Raw genomic sequence first — 17,138 nt, 5'->3', positions numbered from 1 at the left:
TTTTCTCTTCCTATATGGATGCCTTTTATTTCTTTTGTTTGTCTAATTGCTGTGGCTAGGACTTCCAAAACTATGTTGAAGAGCAGTGGTGAGAGTGGGCATCCCTGTCTTGTTCCAGATTTGAGTGAGAAGGCTTTCAGTTTTTCCCCATTGAGTATTATATTTGCTGTGGGTTTATCATAAATGGCTTTGATTATATTCAGGAATGTTCCCTCTATACCCAGTTTGGCGAGGGTATTGATCATGAATGGATGTTGGACTTTGTCAAATGCTTTTTCTGCGTCTATTGAGATGATCATATGATTTTTGACTTTTTTTTTGTTAATGTGGTGTATGATGCTGATTGATTTGCGTATGTTGAACCATCCTTGTGAACCTGGGATGAACCCAACCTGGTCATGGTGTATAATTTTTTTGGTATGTTGTTGGATTTGGTTGGCTAAGATTTTGTTGAGAATTTTTGCATCTATATTCATCAATGATATTGGGCGATAGTTTTCTTTTTTGGTGGAATCTGGTTTTGGAATGAGGGTGATGGTGGCATCATAGAATGTCTTTGGGAGTATTCCTTCTTCTTCAACCTTTTGAAAGAGTTTAAGGAGGATGGGCACCAATTCCTCTTTATATGTTTGATAAAATTCGCCTGTGAAGCCATCTGGTCCTGGACTTTTATTTGTAGGGAGTGTTTTTATGACATCTTCAATTTCATTTCTAGTGATTGGTCTGTTCAGTTGGTCTGTTTCTTCTTGATTCAGTTTTGGCAGGCTGTAAGATTCTAGAAAATTGTCCATTTCTTCCAGATTGTCAAACTTGTTGCCATATAGTTGTTCATAGCATGTATCTTTTTGAATTGTAGTTTTGTCTGGATAGATGCCCAGGAGTGGGATTGCTGGATCATATGGTAGTTCCCTATTTAGTTTTCTGAGGAACTTCCTTATTGTTTTCCAGAGTGGTTGTACTAATATACATCCCCATCAGTAGCATGGGAGGGTTCCCTTTTCTCCACACCCTCTCCAGCTTTGTTATTTGTAGACTTTTTAAAATCTTATTTATTTCTTTTTTCTTTTTTTATTTTTGCTTTTTAGGGCCACACCCACAGCACATGGAGATTCCCAGGCTATGGGGTCTAATTGGAGCTGCAGCCACCAGCTTACACCACAGCCACAGCAACACCAGGTCCGAGCCGGGTCTGTGACCTACACCACAGCTCATGGCAACACTGGATCCTTAACCCATGGGGCAGGGCCAGGGATTGAACCTGCAACTTCATGGTTCCTAGTCAGATTTGTTTTCACTGCGCCACAACAGGAACTCGCTATTTGTAGACTTTTTAATGATGGCCATTCTAACTGGTGTGAGGTGATGCCTCATTATAGTTTTGATTTGTACTTCTCTAATAATTATTGATGTTGAACATTTTTTCATGCCATGTGTGTGTTTTCTTTGTCAAATATTAATTGACTCTAGTCAGTTGTCTGGGTTTATTTCTGGGTTCTCTATTCTGTTTCATTGATCTGTATATCTGTTTTTGTACCAGTACCACACTGTCTTGATTACCGTAGCTTTGTAATATTGTCTGAAGTCTAAGAGAGTTATACCTCCTGCTTTATTTTTTTCCCCTCAGCATTGTTTTGGCAATTCTGGGTCTTTTATGGCTTCTTATAAATTTTTGTATTATTTGTTCTGGTTCTGTGAAAAATGTCACGGGTAATTTGACAGGGATAGCATTAAATCTGTAGATTGCTTTGGGTAGTGTGGCCACTTTAACAATATTAATTCCTCCAATCCAGGAGCATGGGATAGCTTTCCATTTCTTTGCATCTTCTTTAACTTCCTTGAATAATGTTTTATAGTGCTCTGCCTGTAAGTCTTTCACCTCCTTGGTCAGGTTTATTCCTAGTGTATTTAATTCCAGTATTCCAGGTGTACTTAATTTTGAGAGGTGCAATTTTAAAAGGTATTCTTTTTAAATATTTTATATTTCACTGTTAGTATACAGAAATGCAACCAATTTCTGAATGTTAGGCTTGTATCCTGCTACTTTGCTAAAATCATTTATCAGCTCCGGTAGTTTTTGTGGAGTCCTTAGGTTTTCTATATATAGCATCATGTAATCTGTATATAGTGACAGTTTTACCTCTTCTCTTCCAATCTGGCAATCTTTTATTTCTTTTGTCTGATTGCTATGATAGAGCCTGTTTTGTGGGTGGCAGGGCATGGTCTATTACCAACCTCTGCTCTACGGGAGGGAGGGGGTTTGAAAGAGCAAAGTCCTCCTATGGGGTGGTCTGGCTTTTGATGGTTTATCCTCTGTTGCAAGAGGACACAGAGCTTTCTGGCAGAGCTGCAGGTGGACAGGAAGCTGTGGGGCTGGGACGGGGGAGGGAGTTCACCTCTGACCTCTTCAGTGTTCTCTGTGGAGGATGAGACAGGAAATGGGGGGAGTGGAGGGTTGCAGAGAGAGGGGGAGAGTGGAAGGACTGGGAAGGGGGGCTCCCCACTTAAGAGGTCCTCCTGCAGTTCGGGGCTGCACATTTACAGGTGAAAATGGAAGTCAGTGCTGCCACATGTGTGCATGTGTGTGCGTACAAATACGTGTGTATCCTCAGGCAGGATGTAGGAGCCATTGGGCTGAGGCCTGGGTTTAACTGGGGTCAGGGCTCTGCTGGGAGGGAGCAGAGGAGGGTGCTGGGGTGATGGAGTCAGGGGTGCTTGCTTGAGGGATGGGTGTAGTGGGCCATGGGATGCCAGCTGGGTGAGGGAGGAGGCCAGGCTGTGGGCAGGGCAGGAGAAAGCAGACAGAGCATGGACTGCAGGTCTCTGAGAGGCCATTAGAGAGCTGCGTGCTTCTAGGCAAATCTGGAACCTCCCTGGGGCTCAGTGATGTTGCAAGTATTGCTCTGAGGCATTACATTTTAATGCTTCACTTCTCCCCCACCCCCAGTGCCCAGGTCACGCTCTGTGCTGGGGGATCTGGTGGGGTGGGGCTCTCCCACCGCCAACCCTGCCCTGTTCCTCTGGCTTCTGCTGCTGTGGAACCCCTCTGTCAGGAGCAGCTCCAAAAGACAGCAGGGCACAGACTATCATTAGTTCATAAATGCCCAGCCCTCCCCATGGAAGATGCGTATCAGATGCCCAAACAGTTCTGCTTCTTGCACTTGCTGATTCAGTGGTGATTCGCTGAGTCCCTCCTCTGCTCAGCACTGAGGCTGCAAGATGGGATGGAGCTTGCTCTGCTGGAACCTGTGATCCAGGCTAAGAAGTAATAGGTGCAGTGACAGAGAGTGGTGACGGGGGTCTTCCGGGAGGGTGGTCAGGGAAGGCCCCTCTCTGAGGGGGTGTTACTGGGCGAGGCCTGAAGGGATGAGCTTGCCAGGGAGTCAGGACAAAGGCCTTGCTGGAGGCTGGGGTGGGGGAAGGGGTGTGTCTCGGAGAGGGGAGTGGCTGGCATGCCCAAGAGTGGCAAGGATGGGGTGGCCAGTCAGATCACTAGGGACTTAAGCTCAAGTTGAGGAGGACAGATTTTATCCTTGAACATGGGAAGCCACTGAAAAGTGATCTAGCTGGCGTAGCTGCCATGTGGAGAAAGGTCTGGAGCAAGAGTGGAGTGGGGGGACCAAGTCTGGACAAGAGCTGGTGGTGATGGCAAAGATGGAGAGGAAAGCAGTGCATAAAAATATTTTCCTCAGAGTTCCCATTGTGGCTCAGTGGGTTAAGAACCTGACTAGTATCCAGGAGGATGGGGGTTCAATCCCCGGCCTCGCTCAGTGGGTTCAAGGATCTGGCATTGCCGTGAGCTGCAGTGTAGGTCACAGACGCTGCTCAGGTCTGGCGTTGCTGTGGCTGTTGTGCAGGCCGGAAGCTGCAGCTCTGATTCGACCCCTAGCCTTGGAACCTCCATATGCTGTGGGTGTGGCCCTCAAAAGAAGAAAAAGAAAAACAAAGTCGTCATTGATGGGTTGAGGACCATTTGGTTAAAATACTTTAGTTGATGTGAAAGGGTGATCGTCATCTCTTGCTTTGGGGAAAAAACAGGTTGCAAACAAATATATACATTATTAGCCCATTAAAAATGCACAGGGAAGGAGTTCCTTCTGTGGCACAGTGGGTTAAGAACCTGACTGTAGTGGCTCAGGTCGCTGTGGAGGATGCGGGTTTTTTTTTTTTGTCTTTTTGTCTTTTTGCTATTTCTTTGGGCCGCTCCCGCGGCATATGGAGGTTCCCAGGCTAGGGGTCGAATCGGAGCTGTAGCCGCTGGCCTACGCCAGAGCCACAGCAACGCGGGATCTGAGCCACGTCTGCAACCTACACCACAGCTCACGGCAACGCGAGATCCTTAACCCACTGAGCAAGGGCAGGGACCAAACCCTCAACCTCGTTGTTCCTAGTCGGGTTCGTTAACCACTGCGCCACGACGGGAACTCCACGGATGCGGGTTTGATCCCTGGCCCGGCACAGTCGGTTAAGGATCTGACGTTGCGGCAGCTGTGGTGTTGTAGGCCCCAGCAGCTGTGGCTCGGATTCAATCCCTGGCCTGGGAACTTCCATATGCCCCAAGTGTGGCCAGAAAATTTTTTAAAAATGCATAGAGAAAACTCCAGAAGGGTCTTTACCAGCCAGTAATCATCTTGGGGGTGTAGAGGTAATTTAAATTTTATTCTTTTGGCTTATTTGTATTTTCTGGGTTGTCTGAATGGCACAAAAAAGGATTACCGAAAGCTGAAAGCTGTGTTCTGAAGCGTTGCTAAAATGCGGCCTCCCTTGTCGTCCCGCGCCTCTCCCAGGAGTACGAAGAGCGCCTGGCCCGGCTGAGGGCTGACTACGAGGCAGAGCAGGAGTCCAGGGCCCGGCTGGAGGAGGACATCACTGCCATGCGCAACTCTTACGATATGAAGCTGTCCACGCTGGAGGAGAACCTGCGCAAGGAGACAGGCGCGCCCCTGCCCCTGCTTCCTGCCCCCTCCCCAGCCCTGGGGCCAGCAGGAGGGAGGCCAGCCTGTCACCCCCTCACCCCACTCACTGACACAGAGCACTTTCCACACCGTCGGACTCAGTTGTTTACTCCTAGCAAGCCCAGCCCAGCAAGGCAGGCAGCACAATCACCCTCATTTTCTAGATGAGGAAACTGAGGCACAGAGAGGGTACGTAACTTGCCCATGGTCACACAGCCTGGTAAAGTGGAGCCAGGATTTGAACCCAGGCAGTGTGATCCCAGAGCCAGTGTTCTTTCTCACAGCACTGCTTCTTGATGCCTTGACCGCAGGCGGGTCCACAGCCCAGGACTGACGTGGAGTTAGAAGTCAGCCCGTCTAAGTCCCGTCCCCCAGTTTCTGCATTTTCTCCTTTCACTTTTGAGCCCATTTGTTACCAAAGCAACCACCTCCTAAAATACGCATTCAATCCTTAGCAAGAACTTTTACCTTCCTGGACATTTTTGTCTTCTTTTTGACATTCTAGAATGTTCCACCGCACCACTATCTTTCAAACACCTGCGCTGCCAGGCAGCCCAGACTTCCTAGTACTCACTCAGATATTACACAACCTACCTTGTGTTGGTGATGACGTTGGTCACAGCATTGGTACCATTTGTTGGGCATTGCTCTGTGCCAGGTACTGAGTAGGAAACTCTCTCAGTGAGTGAGGACTCACTGCCTCCTCGCACTGCAGCTGTGCAGACGGAGGCTTGGAGAAGCTCAGGCCAGGAGCTAGGGAGTGGATGTCCCCTTTCAGCAAAGGGAACATTAGAGGAGCTCAGGACATGGTGACAAAGAGGTGGCTGCCGGCAAACTGGGAGCAGGAGGCCTGTGTGATCCTTGTCCAGTCCCAGCTGGCAGGGAGGTGCCCCTCTTGGTGTAGACCCAGAAGAAGAGGGAAGGGTAGATTCTAGCACTTTCTGTTCCTGAGTGTGTCCCCTCCAGTCCAGAGTGAATATCAGGCCTCCGAGGGATTTTATTTGGTCTCCCTAGTATTCATCCCCAGCATTCATTTAACTCTCACGGTTCTAGCTTATCCTGTGGACAAGAGCCCTGAGCTGGTCACCCAGAGGGGGGCCCTGAGGGTCTTGGGTGAGAAATCTGGTGTTGGGGAGCTCTCTGCTTTGGAGGTGATAAGACCTGCAGGGCAATCAGTTTATGTATTAAGAGCAGTCCTGGAGTTCGGGAGTTCCCGTTAAGAACCATGAGGATGCGGGTTTGATCCTCGGCCCCATTCAGTGGGTTAAGGATCCAGCATTGCTGTGAGCCGTGGCATAAGTTGCAGACATGGCTCTGATCCCATGTTGCTGTGGCTCTGGTGTAGGCTGGCAGCTGCAGCTCTGGTCTGATCCCTAGCCTGGGAACTTCCAAATGCTGCAGGTGCGGCCCTAAAAAGGAAAAAACAAAAAACCCCAAAAAACAGAACAGTCCCAAGGCAGAGTAGTAATGGCTGGGGAGGTCAAAGAATGGCGAGATCACAGAGCTCTTCAGGAAGGACTTCCTGGAAGAGGTGGAAGGATATAGGGCTTAAGTTCTGATGGGCAGGGGGGTAGAGATGGGAAGCCAGTATTTGGGGGCCTGGGAGGCTCTGGCCCTGAAGCTGGTCTCCTGGACATAGTGGTCTTGGGGCCAGCTTCCGGGTGCCCCTGAGTCGCACCTGTAAAAAGCTAAAAGGAGGCCTCCATTTGCAGAGGCCGCCGTCCTGAAGGCCGAAGTCTTCCACCAGGCCGAGGTCATGTCCAGGGCTGAGTTTGCCAGCAGGTCTGAGGACTCCCCGACTTTCCAGTACGAGACGGCCGTGAGACCCGAGATCTACGCCATGCCCGACACCCTGCCCCGTGAGACCGGCTTCAACGCGGAGGCTGCGTCCAGCTTCGAACAACTGCCCCAGGTGGAGGCCTCCAAGTCGGAGGTTTCTTTTAGGTCCGAGGCGTCTTCCACACTGGAAGAGACGTCTGTCTCCGCGGCCTTCCCCGAGCCCGGGGACCCCAGCAGCCTGGAGTGCTCAGTGCCCGAAGTGGAGGCCCAGGGCGGGTCCTCCCTGAAGGAGGACATCAGCCGGGAGGCCGCGCAGCCCCTGTGGGAGGACGAGCCCTTCTTCCAGGCAGAGGAGCGGCCGCTGTCGGCCCTGGAGCTGTTACCAGGCCTGCACGACCCGTTTGCCGAGGTGGAAGCCAAGCTGGCCAGGCTCTCCTCCACGGTGGCCGGGGTGGACGGGCCCCAGGTGGACGTGCCCAAGGTCACCACGAAGGTAGCTGAGGTCGCGCCCGACGCCAGGCAGTGGTGCGGGAGGCGGGGCGCCGCGGGGGGGCAGCGGGGGGGTGGGAGGGGTCGCGGGGCCTGCGCGGCCTCCCCAAAGCCGGCAGCACCATCTCTGAGCGGGCTCTGGGGTGGGGGCGGCTGGGAAAGAGCAGCGCTGCCGCTTGCTCTGTTGATCAGTAGGATGACTAGGATGGAGGTCCCAGGGGAGGCCAGGTGGGCACCTGTTCCGCGGACGCAGGGACACCTGCGCGGGGAGTTTCCAGGCGTGAAAGAGCTGGAGGCAGCCTGATCACCCTAGTGCGCTCTCTGTCAAGGGGACTCTGAGCGGATGCAGCTACTTCTCAGGGACCACCCAGGCATCCTGAGAGGCCGCCCTTCCTCCATCTGCTCGTTTCTCCGGTGCCTTCTCCCTTTTCATCTCTCTTGATGTTGAAAAACCTTGTTTCTTCTCTCCCCTTCGTTCCTCCCCTCTGTCCTTTCTCCCCCTTCCTTTCCCTCCTTTCCTGTGCAGGTGAGTGATTGGATGTAAGGGACAGGCCTTTAAGATCAGGCAGACCTGGGAGTTCCCATAGCGGGTTAAGAACCCGACTGGTCTCCGTGAGGATGCGGGTCCAACCCCTGGCCTGGCTCAATGGATTAAGGATCCAGCATTGCTGCAAACCTCTGCATAGGTTGCAGATGCGGTTCGGCTCTGACGTTGCTGTGGCTGTGGTGTAGGCCGGCAGCTGCAGCTTTGATTCAGCCCCTGGCCTGGGAGCTTCCATATGCTGCAGGTGCAGCCCTAAATAAATAAATAAATAAATAAAATTAAATCAGACAGACCTGGGTTCAAACCCCACCTCTGCTACCCAATTGTGTGACCTTGGGCAGTCACCTTTCTGGGCCTCGATTGCCTCATCTGTAACATAGGGATGCTTGAAGAGGTCATGCAGGTAATGCTTCGGGAACACACCCAGTGCTCAGGATGTGCCCCGTCTCCCCCCCTCCCCCGTTTCCTCTCTCTGCAGTTTTCTCCCCTCTTCTGCTCTCCCTCCTTCCCACCCCTTCTCGCTGAAGTGACAGGCAGGAGGAGGAGGGGGGGTTGATGAGCAGTGTGGGGTGCTGAAGGGGAGGCCCGGGAGCAGAAGATGATTCTGGCCAACCATTCCTCCCCCCTCCCCCCGCCGCCCCACAACCTGTTCTCCTGCAAGCACCCCTACCTGACAGAGCTGCTGGAGCCTGCTGACCTCAGGGCTGAAGCTGAGGTAGCCGATGACCTCCTGACCAGGACTGTGAGTGTCCCACCCCTGCCAGGCCCTCTGTGTGGTTGAGGGCAGGGGTGGGGGGAGGTTCCAGGGGCCTGGTTCTTCCTGTGATGCTCCTGCTTGTCTCCTCTCTCTCTGGCCTCGGCTTCCTCACCCATGAAATGGGTACAACAGCTCTGTTTGGCCACACTGCAGCATATGGAGTTCCCTGGCCAGGGATCATATCCGAGCTGCAGCTGTGGCAATGCCGGGTCCTTAACCCACTGTCCCAGGCCAGGGATCAAACTGGTGTCCCAGCGTCCCAGCAACGCAGAGGCGCTGCTGATCCTGCCATGCCACAGCGGGAACTCCAATATCTCTTTTTAATGATGTGTTAATAAGAGGCCACAGTTCTACAGTGAGTTTCAAACTCTTCTCAGCCGTGGAGCCCTCATCTAAAGCATAGAGCTGAGGCTGTGTGGTGGAGGAGGGCTGCAGGGCAGGTGCTGGGGGCCCCCGAGGCAGGAGTGGGGCCCATTTTGAGCTCAGCTGGTTTCAGACCCTCCGATTTTTTACTCTTCTGCTTCAGAGAGCACAGCCGGCCAAGGGGAGTGGGAAGAAGGCTTTAAATCCACCCGCGTTCGTGGAGAGTGAAAGCGAACTGCTGGCCTCTGGACCTGATGGCTGGGTAGGAGCCGGCACTGCACGTTCTCAGGAGACGGTAGACAGGGAGGCCACGGGCGCCCTGATTGTCGGGTGGCACTGGGATGGGGCCCAGGCAGGAAGGAGGGGCCGGGGGAGAGTACCAAGCAGAGGGTTAGCAAGTGCCCGAGTCCTGTGGCTGGAAGGACCATGACTTTCTGAGTGACAGAAAACAAGGTCTGAGAAGCGGCAGGATGGGTGGGCCACTGGCAGGAGGCGGGTGGGGGAGGAGGGGAACAGGCAGGTGGATGCGGCAGGCTGTGGAAGAACCTGGATTTTTACTGCAAACGTGATGGGAATCTGTGAAAGATAAATTTATATTTTAAGAAAATTGGAGTTCCTGCCATGGCGCAGGGGGTTAATGATCTGGCTTCTCTCTGGAGACACCAGTTCAATCCCTGGCCTGATGCGGTGGGTTAAGGATCCTGAGTTGCTGCAGTTGTGGCATAGGTCACATTTCTAGCTTGGATTTTGACCCCTGGCCAGGGAATTTCCATATGCTGCTGGTGTGGTCCAAAAAAAGAAAAAGAAAAGAGACTTTTCCACATGGCTGCCATGTGGAGTCTGGGCAGTGAGAGATGGGAGAGGGAGCTGGGGGACTGTTTTAGGCGGTGTTGGTGGAAATGGTGGCACATTTTTGTATAACTAGGTGTCCCTAAGCCAGAAGTGATCGGTCCCAGACTGCCAGGGGCCAGGAGCCCCCAATCTGGGATCAAGGTTGCCATGAACTTGGGTCTGGGAGTTGGCCTCCTGCCTCCACTTTGGTTCCTCTTTGTGCCCAGGAGGTTGGCCTGGGCCCGGAAGTGACTGAGGAGGTGGTGTTGGCTCCAGAGCCCGGTGTGGAGGCGGAGGCTGAAGCCCAGGTGGCCTTGGAGCCTCAACCTCAGCCCCTGTTGACCATGACAAGTGCGAGAAGGGACAGTGTGGGCGTGGAGGTGGCAGTGCTGACTGATGACCTACTGCCCATCGTGGACCAGCAGCAGGTGCTTGCCCGGTAAGTGCCTGAGCCCAGGGCTGGTGGGACCCTTATGGGGCCAGAGGGAACTATGCTCTGGGCACGGGGGTGGAGGCGGCCATAGATTCTTCTTGAGCCCCACCCAGCTCTCCTCCTGATGTGGCAGAGGAGCCCCATCCTCTCCAGGAGCAGCGGGGCCAGGATGGCGCTCAGGTCAGCCAGTGGCAGGACTCTGCTCACCTAGCTGCACGGGTGCCACCAGATATCCCATCAGGTGCCTGCTGGGGGAGCACCTGCTCCAGGACGAAGGGGAGGGACTGACCCCACCTGGTTTTTTCGGGGCCAGGCCTGCAGTTTTCAGGAGCTCGGGGCAGGGAATGCAGGCTTTCCCCAGGTCCCCAGGTCCCAGCTGAGCCTCCAGTGCCCTCCCAGATGGAAGACATCCCCCTAGGGACCGGCCACCCCAGACACACCCCCGGGGCCGCCTGCAGAGCTGGGCTTTCCTCGCTTGCTGTGAGGATTTGTGTAAGTCACTGAACATCTCTGAGCCTTGGCCTCACCTCTGTAGATGTAATGTCAGGTCCACCACCGTGTCAGAGACAGCCCCGGGGTTCAGCCCCCTCCTGGTCCCACAAGCCATAGTTCAAGCATTAACTGAACAAATGCTATACACTGGGCAGCAGGACACAAGCAGGCATGAGCTGCTGCCTGGGCCTTCAAGGGGCTCTGGGTCCAGGCAAGTGAGGCGGGTACATAAGGCCCGGGACGGCAGGTTCTGGAGCGTTAGGCATGAGCAGGCTGTGCAGTTACTGCCCGGATTCCCAGCCGCCGCCTCCACCGCTTCCCAGCTCTGCCACCTGGACTGAGGTTAACCTCTCTGTGCCTTGGCTTCTCATCTGCACGGTGGGTGACCGTGAGAGTTCCAGCTCGAGAAACTTCTTGGGAGGGTCACATGAGGCGGCAGCTCGGTGTCTGGCATGCAGAAAACACTCAGCGCATGTGGAGGTTTTTGCAGTGTGGTCTGGGGTGTGGTCAGGGAGGGCTTCTTAGAAGAGGGGACATCTGAATCAGGTTTGCATGACAGGTGCCTAAGGGGTGGCATTTGAGGTTCAGAGCACAGCCCAGGCGGCACAAAGGTGCAGAGGGCAGAAACCATCTGGATATTTGAGAAGTAGCAGCCCTGGGTTATGGCTGGAGCGAGATGGGCGGGGTAGGGGGGCGGCTGCGGAGGGAGAGGAGACATGGAGGCCCTGTGTGCCCCTGGGGCTTGGGCTTCATCCTTGTGGGGACCCTAGAAGGATTTTAAGGAGAGCAGTGACTTGGACGTGGATCCCTTGTGCCCGGGCTGCTGTCGTCCTCAGAGCTGAGGCTGTAGCGCATCTGGCCTGGCTGCTGGGTTTGCATGACTCCGTTCGCTCCCTGAGCATGACCTCCTATCTCCTTATGAGTCCTTGTAACGCCTTTGGTTGTGCCCCTTACATCCCTTTGAGGAGAGGCAGAGTCCAAAACACTTCTGTGGGGCTTTAGTAGCTGGAAAGTTCCACACAAAGCCTTTGTTTGTAGTTATTTGAAACTTGTACTTTTAAAAGGCAAGACTCGAAACTTTTTTTTTTTTGTCTTTTTCCTATTTCTTGGGCCACTCCCGCGGCATATGGAGGTTCCCAGGCTAGGGGTCGAATCGGAGCTGCAGCCACCGGCCTATGCCAGAGCCACAGCAACGCGGGATCTGAACCGTGTCTGCAAACTACACCACAGCTTACGGCAACGCTGGATCGTTAACCCACTGAGCAAGGCCAGGGATCAAACTCGCAACCTCATGGTTCCTAGTCGGATTCGTTAACCACTGCGCCACGACGGGAACTCCAAGACTCAAAACATTTTTGAGCATTTTAGACATAAATATTTAAAAAAACCCCACACTGTCCATGTCCCTGATTAAACATTGTGCACTGATTGTATGGAACATTCCCCACAGTCCAGGATTATTCTAATCCGGCAGGTTGCGGGTCCCTGGGCCTGCTCTGCTTGTGGGACCTTCAGCACTGCAAGGTGGGTGGCAGGTGGCGGGTGGACCAGCTCTGGGTCCAGAACCACAGGAGGCGGCAGAATACACAGGCTTAGAGCCAGGGAGATCTGGCGGGAATGCTGGGTCAGACCCCAGCCAGCCGCTTCCCTTCTCCAGGCCACCCTCTGAAGTGGAGTTGTCGGAGGGAGTCGATGAGATGGGCTGGACGGCCAGGGCTCAGTGATGGGCGGGCTCTGCCACGGTTGCTTTCTCCTCCGTGCCGGCAGCTTGCAGCTGTTGGAGCAGCAGGTGGTGGGCGGGGAGCAGGCCAAGAACAAGGATCTGAAGGAGAAGCACAGGCGGCGGAAGAGGTACGCGGACGAGCGCAAGCAGCAGCTGGTGGCGGCCCTGCAGAACTCGGACGAGGACAGCGGGGACTGGGTGCTGCTCAACGTCTACGACTCCATCCAGGAGGAAGTGAGGGCCAAGAGCAAGATGCTGGAGAAGATGCAGAGGAAGGTAAGGCTCTGGGCCCGGGCCCCGCCCCCGCAGGCCCCGCCCCACATGCGGGCGGCGCTGGGCTGGCCTTCGCCCTGGGTCTTGATGCCTGGGTGTATTCCATGCCTGATGTGTGCCACGCCCTGTTCTGGAAGCTGTCACGGTGACAGGTGCGTCTCTGCAGTCGTGGAGCTCATGTTGCAGGGGGAGAGTGTGTGTGTGTAAGAAATACCAGCAGCGAAACAAGCAGGAGACTCTCAGGAAGGGATAGCCCGCCGAGGCAAACACGGGAGTGGGCGTCTTTATTTTTATGTTTTCACTTTTATTGAAGTGCACACGCTCACATTACAAATGCACAACTGAATTCATTTCTACAAAGGGAGTGCCCTGTGCAAATACGCACTAGATGGAGGCACTGAGCGTTAAGAGAACCCCAGAAGTTCCTGGGGCCCCCTTAGATGGGAGAACAGGGCCATTCTTGTGGAGGGGGTGACCTCTGGGGTGGGACCTGAAAGTTAAGAAAAAGCAGATGTGTGATGACCTGAAGGAAGAGCTGTCTGGGCTGAGAGACTGGCCAGTGCCCAGGTGAGGTGGGTGGCTCCGGGGGCAGAAAGGCAGCTATGTGGCTGAGCGTGGGGCGTGAGGACTAGAGGAGAATGAGGTCCTGCCCTCTGTGATGGTCACGGTCACTGTATGTCCTTTAGAGCATCCTCCAGGTGATCTGGGTCTCATAATGTCCTTGGCCACCTGCTCTCCCCGCCTCCTCCCCTCTCAATACTGGCATCCAGGGGATCTTGCCAAAGCATAAAGCTGATACTTGTTCTCTTTTAAGTCTTTTGTTTTTAACTTTTCTTGGCTATTTCCATGCCTTTTCTTGATACCTTTTATATCTTTAATTGAATTTGTTCTTTCTTGTAATGTGGTCTACATACCTAAGTTAAAAAAAATTATTTCCTGATTTAGATGAATGTCCCCCTTCACTTCTTCATCGTTTTTGTCCATTTTAGGATTTTGGATTTCTGATTTGAAATTTTCATATGTGTTAATATGTAAAGAAATTTTATTCACCTTGGGGTGTTGGGTTAATTTTTAATCTGTTTGGTTCTTTGTATTTGTGCTTTTGGGGGACTTTCCTTCTACTGAAATACTTTTTCATTTTCTGTTTGTTTTTTTTTTCTTTTTATGGCTGCACCTGTGGCATGTGGAAGATCCCAGGCTAGGGGTCAAATCAGAGCTGCAGCTGCATGCCTAACTTCACAGCCACAGCAACAGCAGATCTAAGCCGCATCTGCAGCCTATGCCACAGCTTGTGGTAACGCTGGACCCTTAACCCACTGAGTGAGGCCAGGGATCAAGAACCCAAATCCTCATGGACACTATGTTGGGTTCCTAACCTGCTGAGCCACAATGGGAACTCCTTATTTTCTGTTATCATAGTTTCGATTAGATACACCTGCTCTCCTGTTGGTTTTACAGTGTCTTGTTTTTCCACATCTGAGTAACAGTTGAATGCAGAGGTTGTTGAGGATGGAGCACACAAAGTGCTCATTGAATTAAGGTATCTTGAGACTGAAAAATGAGGCAGGCAGCTCCATATAGTCAATGGATCAGTGTATGATAGGGTAACTTCCTCACAGGGTGTGTTTGGGCGGACAGCTATCTAGAAGCATTCGCAGAGACCATAAGTTTTTCAATGTCTGTGAGTCAGCATCTGTTCTGCAAAGAAGTTCCGTCTGTCCTTTTTTTCAGCTTCCACATGTCAGTGAAAGCATTTGATATTGGTGTCTCATTGTATGGCTGACTTCACTTAGCATGATAGTTTCTAGGTCCATCCATGTTGCAAAAAATGCTGGTATTTCGTTCTTTTTAATGGCTGAGCAATATTCCATTGTGTATATGTACCACATCTTCTGGATCCACTCCTCTGTTGATGGACATTTAGGTTGTTTCCATGTCTTGGCTATTGTAAATAGGCAGCTGCGGCTTTGTTTCAGTCCCTGGCACAGGAACTTCCATATGCTGCCGGTGTGGCCCTTAAAAAAAATGTGGTACTGAAAATTCCACAGGGTTGCTTTCCCTGCTGGAGGTCCTAGGAGAGAAGCCATTTGGAGGTTGGCAGACTTTTAGTCCTGTGGGGCTGCAGGGGTGAGGGTCCCCTCTCCTTGCTGGCTGTTGCTCTGTTTCTGGAGGCAGCCTGCATTTCCTGGTGCTTGGTGCTTTTAAAGCCAGCCTGCCCTGCAGAGTCGCTCCCCTGCTTCCAGTCTCGCTGCCACTCCTCCTGCCTTGCTTCTGTGAGGCAGCTCTTCTGCCCTCTCTCTGCCCCTGCTCCTCCCACAAGGCGCACTTGCTTACACTGGGCCCGCTAGATAATCTAGGATAATCTTCCTATTTTGAAGTTGACTCACAGCCTTAATTCCATTTGCAGAGTCCTTTTTGCCGTGTGACACATTCACAGGCATGACACCAGGGGATGAAAATCATAGGCGCAAACATCGTGCCTTCCAGAGCTCAGTGTTTTGGGGTTTTTTTTAGTTTTTGTTTGTTTGGTGAGAGGGGTTGGTGCGTCTTTTGTGCTTTTGTGTCTGCCAGGCTTTTTCATTTCCACCTCAAGGGGCATCTCCCGCTTCGAAGTGCCCTCTCAATAACCCCTGGAAGCAGTGCCTCGCAGAGACCAATCCTCTGAGTCCTGCACACACTTCAGTGTCTTGTAGCACTAAGTGTCCTGGTATCAGGCCTGTCTTCGTGTTCTCCCACTGTCAGGATGGGGTTTTCTCCTTCGGGAGTGATTTTGCCAACCTCCTTTCACCTTGCCCTCACCCTCTGTGCTTGGCTGGGTGCTTAGTCTCCCTGGGCTCAGGAGCTGCCTAGTGAAAGTGCAGGTAATCTGAAGCTTCTGGCCTTCCCTGTCTCCCTGTCAGAAGGCTGGGTTGAGGACGGTTTTATTTTTAATCCTCATTGTTCTGTGTGTGTTTCTGAGGATTTCTCTGGAGAGGTTCAGATTTAGGTGGCTGCTATTATCTTCAGGCACCCAGAACTCTGTGTGTGTGTGTGTGTGTGTGTGTTATCTTTTTAGAGCTGCACCCACGGCATATGGAGGTTCCCAGGCTAGGGGTTGAATCGGAGCTGTAGTTGCTGGCCTGTGCTGCAGCCATAGCAATGCCAGATCCTTAACCCACTGAGCGAGGCCAGGGATCGAACCCATGTCCTCATGGATACTATGGGTTTGGAAAGCTGAGCCACAAAAGGAACGCCTGGTGTATATATTTTTTTAATATAAACAAACGTGTGTTTCTGTATCCCTCCTGCAATACAGATCCTCCCTCTTCATGGATAAAAGGAGCTGCAATGCACACTTTCCTCCAGCTAGCTCCCTGCCCCCCATAACGATGTATCTCTGAAGATCTCTCTAAGCAGCATCTAGAAATATTCCTCATTCCTTTTTACTGCTACATGGAACTCCACCTTGAGGCTGTATCATTGTTTACTCAATCAGTTCTCTTATGATGGACATTTGGGTTTTTTTCCAATATTTTGCTACAATCAAGAGTGCTCTAGTAAATAGGCTGTGCATACTACTTTTATCTTTTGGGTAGATTTCTTGGGAATCAATTCCTCCAACTGAGAATGCTGGGACAAAGAGTAAATACATATGTGATTTTGCTAGATTTTGCCAAGTTCCTTCTCCAGGGACTGTATCCCTTCTATTTCCACTAGCATGCATGTGTGTGTTTTCCCACAGCCTTACCAACAGAGTATATTGAAAGAATTTTGAATTTCTGACATTCAGATACGTAATAAGTAGTACCTCGGTGTAGATACTACTTCAAAAAAATTTTTTATATTAAAAAATTGAGAGGAGTTTCCTTTGTGGCTTAGTGGTTAACAAACCTGACTAGGATCCAAGAGGATGTGGGTTCGATCCCTGGCCTCACTCAGTGGGTTAAGGATCCAGCGTTGCTGTGAAGTGTGGTGTAGGTTGCAGACTCAGTGCAGATCCTGTGTTGCTGTGGCTGTGACGAAGGCTGACAGCTGTAGCTCCGATTTGATCCTAGCCTGGGAACCTCCATATGCCACGGGTGCAGCCCTAAAAATCAAAAAATTACCAAAAAAAATTGAGGTATAATCGACACATAACATTATATTGGTTCCAGTGTAAAACATAATGATTGGATATTTTGTACATATTGCAAAATGATTGCCACAGTAATTCTAGTTAACATCCACCACTTCAGATAGTTTCAATTTTTTTCTTGTGATGAGAACTTTTAAGGGCTGCTCTCTTAGCAGCTTTCAAATATACAACACAATACTATTAGCTGTAGTCCCCATGCTGCCGTGCTGTATATTATATTCCAAGAACTGATTTATTTTATAACTCAGTGTAGTTTTAATTTGCGTTTTTCAAACTGTGAGCAAGGTTGAGCATTTTTTCATGTTTTAGAGACATTTGCAGGTTTTATTCTGGGAACTGTGTTCACATCTTTTGCCCATTTTTTTATTAGGATGGCGGGTCTTTTTCT

General features: G+C 51.7%; 1 protein-coding gene across 1 annotated transcript in view; it reads left to right on the top strand.

The window, feature by feature from the left end:
- Positions 1-17,138, top strand: part of KIF17 (kinesin family member 17) — a 54,845-nt gene that overhangs the window by 28,090 nt on the left and 9,617 nt on the right. The window contains exons 7-12 of the mRNA XM_047792752.1: positions 4,785-4,932; positions 6,665-7,224; positions 8,426-8,506; positions 9,048-9,146; positions 9,943-10,154; positions 12,408-12,639. Coding sequence (XP_047648708.1) covers positions 4,785-4,932; positions 6,665-7,224; positions 8,426-8,506; positions 9,048-9,146; positions 9,943-10,154; positions 12,408-12,639 — 1,332 coding nt within the window. The remainder of the gene's footprint in view (positions 1-4,784; positions 4,933-6,664; positions 7,225-8,425; positions 8,507-9,047; positions 9,147-9,942; positions 10,155-12,407; positions 12,640-17,138) is intronic.

Source organism: Phacochoerus africanus, chromosome 8, assembly GCF_016906955.1.
Source record: "Phacochoerus africanus isolate WHEZ1 chromosome 8, ROS_Pafr_v1, whole genome shotgun sequence".
NCBI classification, from domain to species: domain Eukaryota; kingdom Metazoa; phylum Chordata; class Mammalia; order Artiodactyla; family Suidae; genus Phacochoerus; species Phacochoerus africanus.
The sequence above is the reverse complement of the archived record's forward strand: the minus strand, read 5'-3'. Positions and strand labels throughout refer to the sequence as shown.